The following is a 14,552-nucleotide window of genomic DNA, read 5'->3' as shown; positions in this document are numbered from 1 at the left end:
GCAAGGCATATAGGGTATTAATTAAAAGTGTGATTTCTGGAGCCAGGATGCCTGTGTTCAATACCAGGTTCTGCCTCTTACTGGCTGATCCTGAGAGAGAATTTTAAATTTCCACCTACTTCAGCTTTCTCACTTACAAAGGCAGATAATGACATTAACTTATCTGTTACAGTTAAGTGCTGAAATATGTAAAGCAATGACTAGAACTTAGCCTTCAATATACGTTAGCTTTTTATCATTGTTCACTCTGAAAGAAAATGTGATTCAAAGAAATATGAAGAGATCTTAGGAATGTCATCTTGATGCACTCACACCATAGAACGCCACAGAAATGGCTCTACCCTGAGAAGCAGGAACAGATAGAGATGATTCTCTAATGCCGTGAGCTGAGTCTGAAGTAAAGCATAAGTCCTGAAGGACAGGGATAGCAGCAATGAATGACGATTCATGTCAAAAGTTCTTATATTTTCACTTGGGTGACCAATCCCGCTCCTTTGCAAAACGAGAATATCTATAAATAGCATTGTTATTTTACAATTGTCCCTCTTTCTAAACTGATATTTGAGGGCAAGACTGGGTCTGGGACTCATCAATATGTGTGTTTAAGCCTGGGACAATCCCTGACCGCAGCAGACCTTCAATAAATACAATTATTTGAAAAGAAAGAAGGAGAAACTTGGGGAAAACAATTTTACAATACCAGTAAATGATAGCGTTAAGATTGATGGTAAATCATTACAAACAATTTTGTGATATATTAAATAAAAGTACTTAAATTTTTAACATGGAAAATAATAAAGAAAATTAAAATGTAAACCATAAACTGGAGAAAATGCTGAATTGAATATCAGCAAAGTGTTAATATTCTTACTGTGTGAAGAAACAATAAAACCACTGAGAAAAATACTAGGATTCAAGAGATAACAGAGGATAGATATTTCTTAGAGTGGTCACTGTAATTGGCCAATAGATATGGGAAAAATGTTTACTAGCCATAGAAATCAAGTAAATATTAATTAAAAATTAAAAAGCTATCTAAGTTTGCAACAATTTGACAATATTAAGATCCAGCAAAGAAGAGTGTGAGATAGATTGTGTTACAAGTATTCAAAGGAATAATATGTAACTACTTAAATACTATCAGCATTACTTCAAGTAACAAAACTGTAATTCGAAAAGCTAGTTTCACATTCATTTCAACAAGTAAAAATACATACGCTAAGAAAAAAAGAGCAGGAAATTTAGAATTAAATGAAGCCTCAGAAAGGTCAGAGATGCCTCGGAGGAGGTCACTTCCCCCCAACCCCGACCTCCAAATTAGCCTGACACTTTTTTCTCAATGAAATGCTTATGCAAACACAGCACACCTAGTTCAGGGGACTCAGGATTAGGAAGGTGTGTGTCAAGGACAGTGTGTGTCAGGCCTCCTCACGGTATCCCAGACCTCTCACATCCTCACCTCTCCGCCCCGACCCTTCACCCCAACCACAGACGCCCTACATTTCGCCTCCCCACATGGGCAATGTCCCGCCGCACTCACCGTTCCCGGCATCTCCAGCCCCCGCGGCCACCGGGGACGACGTGAGGCGCTGCCGCTGCGCCCCCGCACCCACCCCGGACACTGTCTCCTGCGCGCCCCGAACGCAGTTTCTCTGGCCCACCCTGGCCTCGCGGGCGCCCCCGACCACACTCACACTGTCCACCCTCTCACGACACACGCTGCTCTTAAACACGCGCTGTCCCCGACGCACTCACACGCACATCACAGCTCGTGCTGTCACAATCGCGCGCTCAGCCAGGCCCGCGTGTCACTCGGTCACACGCCCGCCCTGGCCGCCCCGCCGCGCTCACCTCGTCGCTGCACCGCGAAGCTGTCGATAACCCCGTAGTTGTGTCTGCAGTACCTGTCCACCTCGGCCCGCGTCTGCTCCAGGAAGTCCTTCTGCCCGTTCCAGTGCTGGGCGTCCGGCCGCCCCAGCTCTGTCACCGCGCGGAACTCCCCCACGTCGCTGTCGAAGCGCACGTACTCCTCCCGGTTGAAGAAGTATCTGTCTAGGAATCGCACCCGCTCGGTGCCGTTGGAGAAATGGCACTCATGCTTAGCATACTCCAAGAAACGTGCTGCGGAGACACGAACGATCCGGTCACACGCGCGGCCTCCCGGGAAGAGCCTGACGGCGACTCCCGACAATCGCGGGCGCCCGGGGTCTGGTGACGTGTCAGCGGGACACCCCGATAGGCTCCACCGCGACCCCAGCTACTAGCTCCGCGCGTTACTCCTCTGTCGCCCGACGCGGAGGGAGGCGGCGCCGGGAAAGCCCTGGGACCCCCGGTGAGCGGGCCGGGAGCTGCCCCTGCACGGCCGCCCGCGCCGCCTGCCCCGGAGCCTCCCCCGGGAGACGCGCCCCGCTCCCCCGTCCCGCAGCTCTCGACCCGTCCTCCAGCGCGTCCCGCATCGTTCGTCCTGTAAACACTCGTCACTGCTGACCTGTGCCAGGCTGTGCTGCCCCTGGGGGTGCAAAGAAGCGAAAACAGACGTCTCCGCTCCGCTCACGGAGTGAAAGTGCCGCGAAAGCGGTGGGTAAAGAAGGGCAAGGATGTACACAGGACTGCGAAACGGCCAAAGGGACGCGGGGAGCTCTGTAACAGAGAATGACAGCACGATCCACATCACATGCGGGTGCCAGAGGAGGACTGAGGAACCGCGTCTAAGATGGGACACGAAAGGTCAGGTTGGTGGAGCTGGAGAGGAGCGTGCAGCGCGTGTGTATGTTCCGGGAAAGGTAGGAACAGTTCAGGTACAGACAGTACAATGTGCGACAGTTTGAAGGGATCGATGAATTTCTTCAAGGAACCAGAAGAGGGTCCACTGAAGCGCAGAGGGCGGGAGGAAGCAGGGTGAAATATTACACTGGAGAAGTCACAAGAAGCTGGTGATTAAAAGCCTGGGGGTGATGTTAGGATTTTGGATTTATACTAAAGGTAATAGGAAACTATCAAAGGATTTTAAAGAGATTCACACCATGATCCCAGTACAGGTCCCCAAACCCTTTTCTGCATTTCTGAATCAAAATCTGAAAACCAGATTTTTAAAAATTTGGCGCCAAAACTCATTTGGCAAATCTGACCTGAGAAGGTGAGGGGTGAAATGAGAACTCTCATGTGACATGTGCTTCTGTGGTTTCAATATGTATAAACATACATACGTACATGCATAAATAGACACACATTTGTAATATACTTTCATATGTGTACATATTTTTTACTTTTGTCTTTATGTATAATTGAACTGTGAAAATGTCAAAAAGTTAAAAATAATCCTGCGATTAAAAGTGAAATCAATAAATGGGAGCATCTGAGATCAGCAGTACAGAATGTAGAATTACTGCAGAAGTTTGAGGCACTTTACTAAAGAATATTTGTGGCAGCTATCACTATTCATGACTCATAAATGCAAGTTGTTGAAAGTTAATAGAAATAGTGATGACCAAGAGCTCATGAAAGTTTTGAAAAACATTACATAAGGCACAAAATCAAAATGAAGATGAACTTGCATTGATTGAATGGATTCAGCAAGAAAGTGGTGAATTTAAGCAAAAATAAACCATGAAGAACTGAATCGAGAGGCCTGTGTGTATACAAAGTATGAGTTTTGGGTATTTAAAGGCAGCACAGCATAAGGTGTTTTCAACCTGGGCACTATTGACATTTGAACCTGATAACTCTTGAGGAGGGAAGGTGGTTGGTCTACACATGGTAGGTTTATCTGCCAGCATCCCAGGCCTCTACTCATTAGATGTCACAAGAAACTCACAGGTTAACGACCAAAAATGGCTCCACGTATTGCCAAATGTTCCCCAGGGGATGGGGGGAATGAGGGAGGGTGGTGAATTATCTATCCCTGGCTGAGAACCGCTAGTGTAAACGATCTGAAAAATCTGTGGTGAAAATGCTACTGTTAATTATGGAGCAGCTGAGAATTGCATTGAAAATCTGCCAATATTATATCATTTGAAAATCTTGGTCCTACATGAAACTTATGTGTTTTAGGAGTCCAGTCCCGGTGGAGGGCTATTTTTCCAGCAAAATTAATTTGTTCAGGATCAAAGTTTACTGATTTCTTTGCCTTGGCAACCAGTCACCAAGTCATATAATTTATCCCTTATGATGTCTCCTTAATTTCTCTGCCACTGATCCACTTATAAGCTACAGCCACAGCCATTTTATTTATGTTCAATGCTCTCGAGTAATTCATTTTCTAATTTTCAGCCCCCTACTCCCAATAATACCAGTAGGCATAAAATGACCAGCCTTGGCCAGATGTAGAATTCCCATTTCTGTAGTTAAGTTCCTTCAGAAGGGGAGAAACTACAAAGATGGCGTTCTCATATAGAGTTTACAAAAAAATGAGCAGGTCCCTGGACTTGGAGCAGAGACCTTCACAAAGCTCCCACTGCTGGTTAGAAATGATGGCCGAGAGGAGCGCACTCTGGATCAGACAAGGTCTATCTCACCATTTGCAAATCCTCCAAGAACCTCCTACACAGAGGAGAAAGTATTTTGAGAAAATGTGTGTAGTTGCTGTTCACTGTAGCTTGCATAGTTAGCACTGTAGTCCACGTTCATGTGCCCAGTTTAGGGTTGCCAGATTTAGCAAATAAAAATACAAGATGCCCAGTTAAATTTAGATTTCATATAAATCATTATTATCTGAAATTCACATTTATGCTGACAGAGACCAGGTTTGTTTTGTCCATCACTCCATTCTCATCACCTACGCTAATAACTGGAGTATTTTAAGTCATTAATAAATATTGACTTTATGAATTAATGACTTTTTGCATCACCAGTCACCACTGCAGACAAGGACCCTCTAGTGTTTTCTTGCTAATGACTGAACATCCCTGGTTCTCAAGTCCTCCTGCTTCTCTTCAGGTTCTTTATTCTTTTACTTTAGGTCCAGCTGGCTCCCTGATCCCAGATCAGAGTCCTTCCCTGAGGCCGGCTACTCAGAAGAGTCAACTGTAATCCTGGCCTCACTTCCTCAGCTCCCACTCTCTCCTCAAACAGTCAATCCAGCTTCCATTCTGGACACTCCACTGACTGGAAATGTCAAGTCCACCACACTCAGCACTTGCTGCTTTGTCTTGTTCTCACTTCGTCCACCTGTTGGTGGCACTCACCACAACGGGCTACTCCCTCTGCCTTGAAAAAGTCTATTTTCCTTAACTTCCATGCATCATATTCATTTGGTTTTTCTCCAACATCAGTGGGACTCCTTGTCAGTCCCCTTTGCTGGCTCTTGGCCCTTGGCTCTCTTCTTATTGTCTATATATAAACTCTCTCCCTATGAAATCTTTTCTACTTTCATGGAATTTAACATAGTATATGGATCAATGCTGTCAATATATGTAATTCCAGCCCTGGCCTCACCCTGAACTTCAGTATCTTATATTCAAAAGACCTCTTGACAGCTCTACATAAAAGTCAAAAAATCACTTCGAACTGAACTTCAACAAAACCTTTATTTCTAATCACTTCAAATCATTTCCTACCACAGTCTTTCCTATCTTGATAAGCAACACCATCCACCTATTAAGACAGAGTCCTTAAGAATAAGCTTGATTCTCTATCCCCTTCTATGTTTAATGTATTGACAAGTCATAAAAAGATCTATCCCCATTCTGTTCACTTTATCTTTGTCCCTGTCTTTATCACTACTGCACTAAATGAAGCCACAGTCTTGCCTTCCCTGGAGAATTCTGCTGTGCACACATGGTCTCCCTGACTCTACTTGCAAACCCCAACAATCCAATCTCTTCTAACAGCTAGAATTTTTTAATTGAGTGTAAATTGACTGTCTTTGTAACCCTCAAGTAGATTCCCATATCTGCTTAAATAACATTCAGATTTCTTACCATGGCCATCAGGTCCTAACAGGATTAGGCTCCTGACTTCCTCTCCAGCCTGCCTCGTCAATGCCACTCCACCCCCTTGCTCGCTACAATTCAGCCACTCTAGGCTACTTTCTGTCCCTTAAACACGGCACACATCTTCCCACATTTCGGCCTTTCCCTGATCCCTCACCCTGGAACACTTGTCCCTTGGATCTTCACATGGCTGTCTTCTTGTCATCGTTCATGTCTCAGATGAATGTCACTTTTTCAGGGAGAGCTCCTCAGACACTTGAACTGAAGAGTTGGGTGAATCCAATTCACTATGTCCTATTACTTTGACGTCTTTTTTTTCAGAGCACTTATTGTGCTCTGAAATTTTCTTTGTTAAATTTTTATTGGGCTATTGTCTATCTTCTCTGTTATTAGGTAAGTTTCATGACAGTAGAGACTTTTTCTATCTTATCTGAATAGAATTCTCTGAGCCCAAAATATATCCCAGCACATAATAGTTGCTCAGAATAATATCTGTGGTCTAAATGAAAAACTAGGATTCTGGGAATGGATCACTGTGGGGATCCTGGAAAGTAAGGAGGAGCTCAAGCTCCAACACTCTTCTCTTCTGATGACACAGTATATTCTTTTTTTTTTTTTTTTTTAAAGATGACCGGTAAGGGGATCTTAACCCTTGACTTGGTGCTGTCAGCACCACGCTCAGCCAGCGAGCGAACCGGCCATCCCTATATGGGATCCGAACCCGGGGCCTTGGTGTTATCAGCACCGCACTCTCCGATGAATTTCCTTGACTTGCTTATTGGCTTTCAGCTCAATGGGATGTTAACAACCTTCACATTCTCTCTGTACCCTTACTCAGGGTGGATAGTTTAAGCCATATGAAATTGCTAATATTTGACTATTTTTGACTTACAAAAATAGAATTTCATATAATTTATCCTACACTAGTTGAATCCCTTCTCATGGGCTCTAATCAGAGAATGTAGGTGATGTAGGGGAAACCGATAGTATAGAAAGGTTCAAAACAGATTCATGATAAACACTAGCCTGGGCCAGGTTTTCAGAAGTGACTGAAGTTCTTTAAGGCACTAAAGAATCGTTATCTATAGGATCATTCTAAGAACTAAGGTGCTCTTCTTCAGCTCCAGGGTGCTTTCCACAGGAGAAGAAGAGACCGTACTAACCCCAACTTCCATCAAAGAACCTTCAGTAGAGAGATACAGGCTTCATACACATTGTAGTTTGGGGAGAAAAGAAAGAAGATAATGTGGAAGTCTCCTGATACATTCTCAGACATTAGGGAGAGGCACCAAAGTCACAGATCCTGTTCGAGGACATAACATAGGATCTTCTAGTAGAGACACTTCAAATTCCTTTAGAATCCCTATAAAATTTTCAGAAAAACTTTTTTTTCTGGCAAAGATCAACGTAATAAAGGGAAGTACTGGGTGGGGAAATATTTTAACCTTGTGATATCTAAATCCTCTCCAGACCCTGAGGAAATGTGATGCAAGGCTGGAGAGGTTTTATTAGAGGGGAGCTGAGAAGGAATAACCTATATGGAGGCCCCTTACACAGGTCTCCTAGAGAGGGCAAGAATCCAGGCTCCTTTTGGAAATAATTGGGATTCATAGGATCAATATAGGTGGTCAGTGAAGAAAATATCACAATTTTTTAAGGGACATGGCCTGGACACAGTGACAAAGTTAACTTCTTTCCTCCCCCCATCACGTGACAGCTCACCACCAGGACATAACACAAGATCTTCTAGCAGAGACTCTTCCAATTCCATTAGACTCCTTATAAAATTTTCAGAAAAACTTTTTTTTTCTGGCAAAGCTCAACGTAATAAAAGGAAGTACTGCGTGGGGAAAATTTTAACCTTGTGATATCTAAATCCTCTCCAGACCCTGAGGTAATGTGATGCAAGGCTGGAGAGGTTTTATTAGAGGGGAGCTGAGAAGGAATAACCTATATGGAGGCCCCTTACACAGGTCTCCTAGAGAGGGCAAGAATCCAGGCTCCTTTTGGAAATAATTGGGATTCATCGGATTAATATAGGTGGTCACTGAAGAAAATATCACAATTTTTTAAGGGACATGGCCTGGACACAGTGACAAAGTTAACTTCTTTCCTCCCCCCATCACGTGACAGCTCACCACCCGAGGTGTCCACTTACGTTGGGTGTCCCTGGCCAAAGCCAGAGGAGGGCTCAGCACCATCAGTATCACTGTCAAAGCTGCCATCCAGGAGCCTCCAGGGAACCACAGACACACCATGCTGGAGAACAGGAGAGGACCGGGTGCTAGAGGAGCAGGCAAGTCTCACTCAGTGAGAACTATGACCTCCTTCACCCACATCCCAAATAGTAGGAACCAAGGTATTCATTTCTGTGTCCCTGGATTGGGTAATCTCAGTGCTGAAAAACCAATCAGCATCAGAGATAAATAACATCATCAGTTGCTGGCTAGAGATTCAGTATGAAGGTCCTCTTTTGAAACAGAATTTCCTTCATTAGAAGGATTGTTTTAATTTAGTACTTAAAAATTTTGATGCAGTCACATCTGAAATACTTTAATTGGGCCCTTATGGGAGCTGGCTCTGTGCTGGTCAGTGACGCTTTCACAGGTGCGAGCCCTGCAGGAGCACATATCTCTCTTGAAGACAGCTGTTTGAACAAGTGTGTGTGAGAGTGTGTTTAGGAAACAAGAGGATAGAGGAAAGATGATTGCAAGTCAGAAAACCTTTAATCTGGGCCGGCCCGGTGGCGCACTGGAGAGTGCGCCGCTTGGGAGTGTGGCGGCGCTCCCGCCGAGGGTTCGGATCCCATGTGGAGACTGGTTCCCGCTCACTGGCTGAGCGCGGTGCGGGCGCAACACCGAAGGTTTCGATCCCGTTGCTGGTCCCCGGTGTGGGCGTGACACCAAGGGTTGTGATCCCGTTACCAGTCAGTAAAAAAGACAAAAAGGAAAAAAAAAAAAAAAGAAAACCTTTAATCTGGTCCTTATTGCAACATTACTTAGTGTTGTACATTTAAAAAGATTACTTAACCTCTCACAGTTGAAATGAAGATATTGTAATCCCTCATGCATTTCAACACTGGAAAATGCTGTGATTCTGTGGACACCTCAAGGAGCAGCCTCCCCTGGCAACTGATGATGTGACAGAATTATAGCTGCTGATTTGAGGGTATAATCTGTAGCTCTTTACAAGTAGGAATGTCTCTGATAAACTAAACGAAATGGAAAGTTAGTCAATAATTTAACCTGAGGGAAAAGGTTTTTCAAGTTTGTCTACGGATACTGTCACTGAGTATAGTGACACCTCCAGAATACACATAGGCAAGGGCTTGGGGGAGGACATTTATGTGGAATGGAGGGTGTGGAAGGTACCTTTGTATAGCATTTAACCTAACAATGTGATGTCAACTGTCCAAATCAAAGTATGCGGGGAGGTGAGAGATAAATAGAGAACTCCAGGTCAGCCTTTGACACAATATCTCTACATTAAAATAATTAACATTTTATGTGAAAAAATGTTTAATCCCTTGATCCTGATTCCCAATATGACTTCCTCATTTTATTGAGGATATGTCCCTTTATTGTTCCTCTTCTCATACTTTATCCTAAGAAAAGATATAAGAAGACTTTGTTAATGCAAACATTATAGAATGTTCAGGAAATAGGACACTATGGAAAAACTAGAATTACATCATTTGATGTAATCATATAATTGTTAAGCATATAATTGTACTTTTAGATAATTATTACACATTGTATTAGTATAAATGTATGTCTCAGATTCAGAATGGACTTTTAAAAGACAACGATACATGTAAATGTCTGCACTAATTTACACTCTATCACTCTACCACAGTTCTGATAAGCAGTCATTCTTTAGGCCTTATTTCTAGTGATAGGATAATCACCATGCTGCAATAAAAATGACTAAAATTTATACAAGTATTTTTGAACATTTTACTTTGTACTCACAGTTAATTGTACTAACGCTTTTTATACATCATATTTTTATTTGATTTTCACTTCAGCTCAATGATAAATACTCTTTTTTATCACTGCAGATGGAGAGAATAAAATGAGGGAGATTGAACAACTTTTGTAAGGATACATGGCTAGTAAATGGTATACTCCATATTGAACTAAGTTATATGTGATTACAAACTCCTCAAAATCAGCCATTATATCATACCACCTCACATTTTATTTCTAAAAACAATAATGTCCCTTATATTAAAACTATTTTTATCAGTTTAATTCATGGATCTGCATATCAAAAAGTCTACTCCTTCTAATAAATGGCCATATTTTACATAATTTGGGGGTAGATGCTGTATAGCAATTCTAGCTCCCAAGAATGTCCTCATCAACATTGTTACCTTCCTCTGGAAATGACAAAATTTGTATTTACCTTATGGAATGACACCCAAAGCTCCTGCATAAGTCTGTTTCTTATTAGAGATAACAGTGGACTCAAAATTTTGAAATTCAGTCTATTTCAGTCATTATTTCAGGTTTCTCAGCATAATGTAGTGCAAGATTGATTATCTCAGAATAGAATAGAAATCATACTTCACTTACTTTGGAAAAATACATTTCTATTAATGTGAAAAGTTTAAAATTTCTTGGAGCGGTTGGGTAGAAGTCACTACTCTCCCTGGATTTGAGACTAAACTATGTCCCTAGAACCCAATGATAATTCAGTGCTATTGGCAGTTGTGCAATTACAACTAGGATAATATTACATTTAATTTGATGAACAGAAAATAAAAAGTTTACTCACAAACTAATTGTGATGTGTGGTAGTCTAGGAATGCCAAGCTAAGGTTCACCTTAGTATCACTGGATAAAAGGTTGGCAAAGAAAAGTAATTTTATATCAGGAACATACTGAAATACAGTTAAAGAGAACACTATTAAAACTTGTTTATATAGGGGCCGGCCCGGTGGAGCACTGCTACAGTGCGCCGCTTGGGAAGTGCGGTGGCGCTCCCGCCAAGGGTTCGGATCCCACATACAGACCGGCCGCTCACTGGCTGAGCGAGGTGTGGGCGCAGCACCGAGGGTTGCGATCCCGTGGCCGGTCACGAAAAAAGACCAAAAAAAAAAAAAAAAAAAAGCTTGTTTATATAAATTTGATGTACAATTTACAAATCACACAAATTTATGTTTAAAAAGAATAGCCAATGGCTCTGAACTAAACTCTGTCATTTGTATACATTTATGAGTTTCAAAGATTTATCTTAATCTATTTGTGCTACTATAACAGAATACCATAGACTAGGTAATTTATAGAGAAGAAATTTATTTCTCACAGTTCTGATGACTGGGAAGTCCAAAATCAAGGCACCAGGAAGTTCAATGTCTGGTGACGGGACCAGTGGAGACTTTCAAGATGGCACCGTGTGGCTGCATCCAACTAGGGACTGCTGTGTCCTTACATGGTGAAAGGCAGACAGGCAAAAGGCCAAATGCTGTGTGGAGTCTTTTCCAAGGGCATTAACCCTATTCATGAGGGAGGAACCCTCGTGGCCTAATCACCTCTCATGACCATCATATTGGCCATTAAGTTTTTTATTTTTTTCTTAAAAGATGACCGGTAAGGGGATCTTAACCCTTGACTTGGTGTTGNACACCTGAATTTTGGAGGAGACACATTCAAATCATAGCAGATGTGCTGCTTTAAATGTTACGTATCTCATACTTTTCTTCAATATTGATTCAATATAAAGATAAATCAGGTAAAACGATGGAGCAACTGTCACCAAACCATCAATCCTACAGGTGATCTCTAGGCTAAACTTCTTCACTGAAAGCAAGAGGAGAAGCAGTCCTCTCAGCCTGTGCTGTGTGTGACAGGTGTCACATAAGAGCTTATTTCCTGAGGAAAAGGTGGTTAAATTGGTTTACAGTGGAAAGTGGTCATCAGCACAGAATTTCTACAGACTCCGATCTTGATGCATGAGACCATATGTTTGTTTTTGTGGGAAATAATTCATAACACTCTTGGGAACAAGCAAGTAAAATCAAGTTGTTTTGTTGCACAACAGGCAGGTGGAAATTTGTAGCATTACAAAGTGTCTTGAGTCCTACCAATTGTCACAGAATGAGACTCATTTGTAGTAAGCCTGAAAGTTTGCAATATATCTTGAAAAAATGGACATTTTTACTTATGAGCAAGCAAGTTATTATCAGAATACCCAAGTGGTCTCAGAATATTCTCAGGAGTTTTTAGAAAGCAACCACCACTCTTCTGGAACTTAAAGTAAAAAGCAGGTCACCTGGTCCTGTATCTAAGGAAAAAAATAATAACAAGAAATGGATTAACAGGGCCAATTTTTTTTTTACCCAGAATCATAAGTATTTCTAGCACTACTAATTATTCCTAGCATCCCATAGGTTCATTCCATAGGTTACATAAGCAAGATAAGGGAGTAAAACTTGGTGCTATTACACATCTATTCAGAGAGGCCAGACTGGGGGCAAAAGATACCCTGTCAGTATCTATAGTTGCGAATTTAAGGCCCAACCTTTAAAAAAAAAAGTTGTCAGACGAATCCGGTCGGTTATTAAAGAACAGAGGTACCAGTTAATAAAAAATGATCTAAATCAAGGCTATATTATTAAGCAGAGGAAAATGCTTTCCAATAACCATCGCAGAAGATAACATAAGTATTATTAGAAATTTTAAGCTTATCTAGAAGTGAGGAATTCTTATTCCTTTTACAATTTCTAAAGCTATGAATAACACATAAGCATAATAAGAATGAAACCTAAAGGCAAATGATTCTGCCATCTGGGCAAAATATATAACAGTTGGTTTATTTTCTCTCCAGAGCAGGATTTAAAAATAAAACTCTTTAACTTAAGTATAAGACCTGAAACTGTAAAATTACTAAGGTAAAATATAGGTGAAACACTTCAGGAACTAGGTCTGGGCACAGACTTTATGAACATTAGCCTGAAAGCACAAGCAACAAAGGAAAAAATAAATAAATGGGACTATATCAAACTAAAAATTTTCTGCACAGCAAAGGAAACAATTAAGAGAGTGAAATGACAACCTACAGAGTGGGAGAAAACTTTTGCTAACTATGCATCTGACAAGGAATTAATATCCATAATATACAGGGAACTCAAGCAATTATACAGTAAAAAACCAAATAACCCAATTTAAAAAATGGGCAAAGGAACTGAATAGACATTTTTCAAAGGAAGACATACAAATGGACAACAGGTACATGAAAAAATGCTCAACATCACTAATCATCAGGGAAATGCAAATTAAAACCACATTGAGACATCACCTCACCCCAGTTAGACTGGCTATAATCAAAAAGGCAGAGAATATCAAATGCTGGCGAGGATGTGGAGAGAAAGGAACGCTCCTACACTGTTGCTGGGACGGTAAATTAGTACAATCACTATGGAAAACAGTTTGGAGGTTTATCAAACAACTACAGATAGATCTTCCATACGATCCAGCAATCATATACCCAAAGGAATGGAAATTATCATGTCAAAGGGATACTTGCACTCCCATGTTCATCCCAGCTCTGTTCTGAATAGCCAAGATATGGATCCAACCTAAATGTCTACTCATGGATGATTGGATAAGGAAACTGTGGTATATATACACTATGGAATACTACTCTGCCATAAAAAAGAATGAAATTCTCCCATTTGCAACAACATGGATGAGCCTGGAGAAACTTACGTTGAGTGAAATAAGTAAAGCACAGAGGGATAAATACCATACATACTCTTTCATAAGTGGGAGCTAAGAGATAAAGAAGAAAGGAAAGAAAGACCACAGTGCTGCATTGGACTTGCAGAGGGAGAGAACATACCTAGGGATAAAAAGTGGAGTGGGGACAGCAGAATGTGGAGGGAGGTTGGGGATAATTGAGGGGATAATTGGTTGGAGGACACGGGGTATAATCACAATCCGTGGGAATGGACATGCTGCCAGTATGGATCTAGCCATCACATCTTAGGCACGAGTGGCTTAGACAATTTGCTTTGTACGCCATGAATATTCATAACTAATAAAACCAAAACAAAACATTTTTAAAAAATAACAAAAAAAATTCTTTTAACTGTCAACATTTCCATCAGTGCTATTGCTGATATTAATTGTAATATTGTTAATCTTGACCGTTTTCTTTTACCTAGTTTTTCAGCCATGTAACTTCAGACCATCAGAAACAAACTTGTGCCTTCATATGGGAAATTTACCGGAGCTTTTACCCACACAGACTTCTAAAGTTGCCTCCAGTTGCCCTTTCAATAGTTAGAAGACAGGGTCAATACCATGATAAAGATTTAAACCATTGATTTGTAAAATTCTGGATGGGTTCAAGAACGTTCAAGTGGGTCATGAAAAGTTGGGAGAAATTTGTGGCATGCAGAAATCTCTGGTACATATCTGGCAGATCACTGTTATCATATCAACTATGAAGTCTAAATATAAAACTTCTTGGAAAAGTGAAGAGATATACTTAACTCTCCACAGGTTTTCTAACCAAGGAGTGTTGGAAATTGCAACTGTATGAATTTACTTGAGAATGAAATCAGAAAACTTGGCACAATTCGGACTGATCTCATGGGGCACAAATGGATAGTCC

The 14,552-nt window shown here is 41.4% G+C and overlaps 1 protein-coding gene across 1 annotated transcript; it reads right to left on the bottom strand.

Annotated features, from left to right (window-relative positions):
* Positions 1 to 1,540: 1,540 nt before the first annotated feature.
* LOC103582925 (HLA class II histocompatibility antigen, DRB1-4 beta chain-like) lies at positions 1,541 to 8,282 on the bottom strand (the record flags this gene model as incomplete). Its single annotated transcript, XM_008564383.1, has 3 exons — positions 8,089 to 8,282; positions 1,829 to 2,121; positions 1,541 to 1,736 (listed from the first exon to the last, which is right to left on the bottom strand). Coding segments are annotated over exons 1-3 (589 nt in total), but the record flags the coding sequence as incomplete, so codon positions are not given.
* Positions 8,283 to 14,552: the final 6,270 nt, after the last annotated feature.

The sequence above is a fragment of the Galeopterus variegatus genome, unplaced genomic scaffold (genome assembly GCF_000696425.1).
Source record: "Galeopterus variegatus unplaced genomic scaffold, G_variegatus-3.0.2 Scaffold18504, whole genome shotgun sequence".
In the NCBI taxonomy this organism is placed as follows: domain Eukaryota; kingdom Metazoa; phylum Chordata; class Mammalia; order Dermoptera; family Cynocephalidae; genus Galeopterus; species Galeopterus variegatus.
Note: the sequence above shows the minus strand (reverse complement) of the source record. Positions and strands in the feature narration are given on the sequence as shown.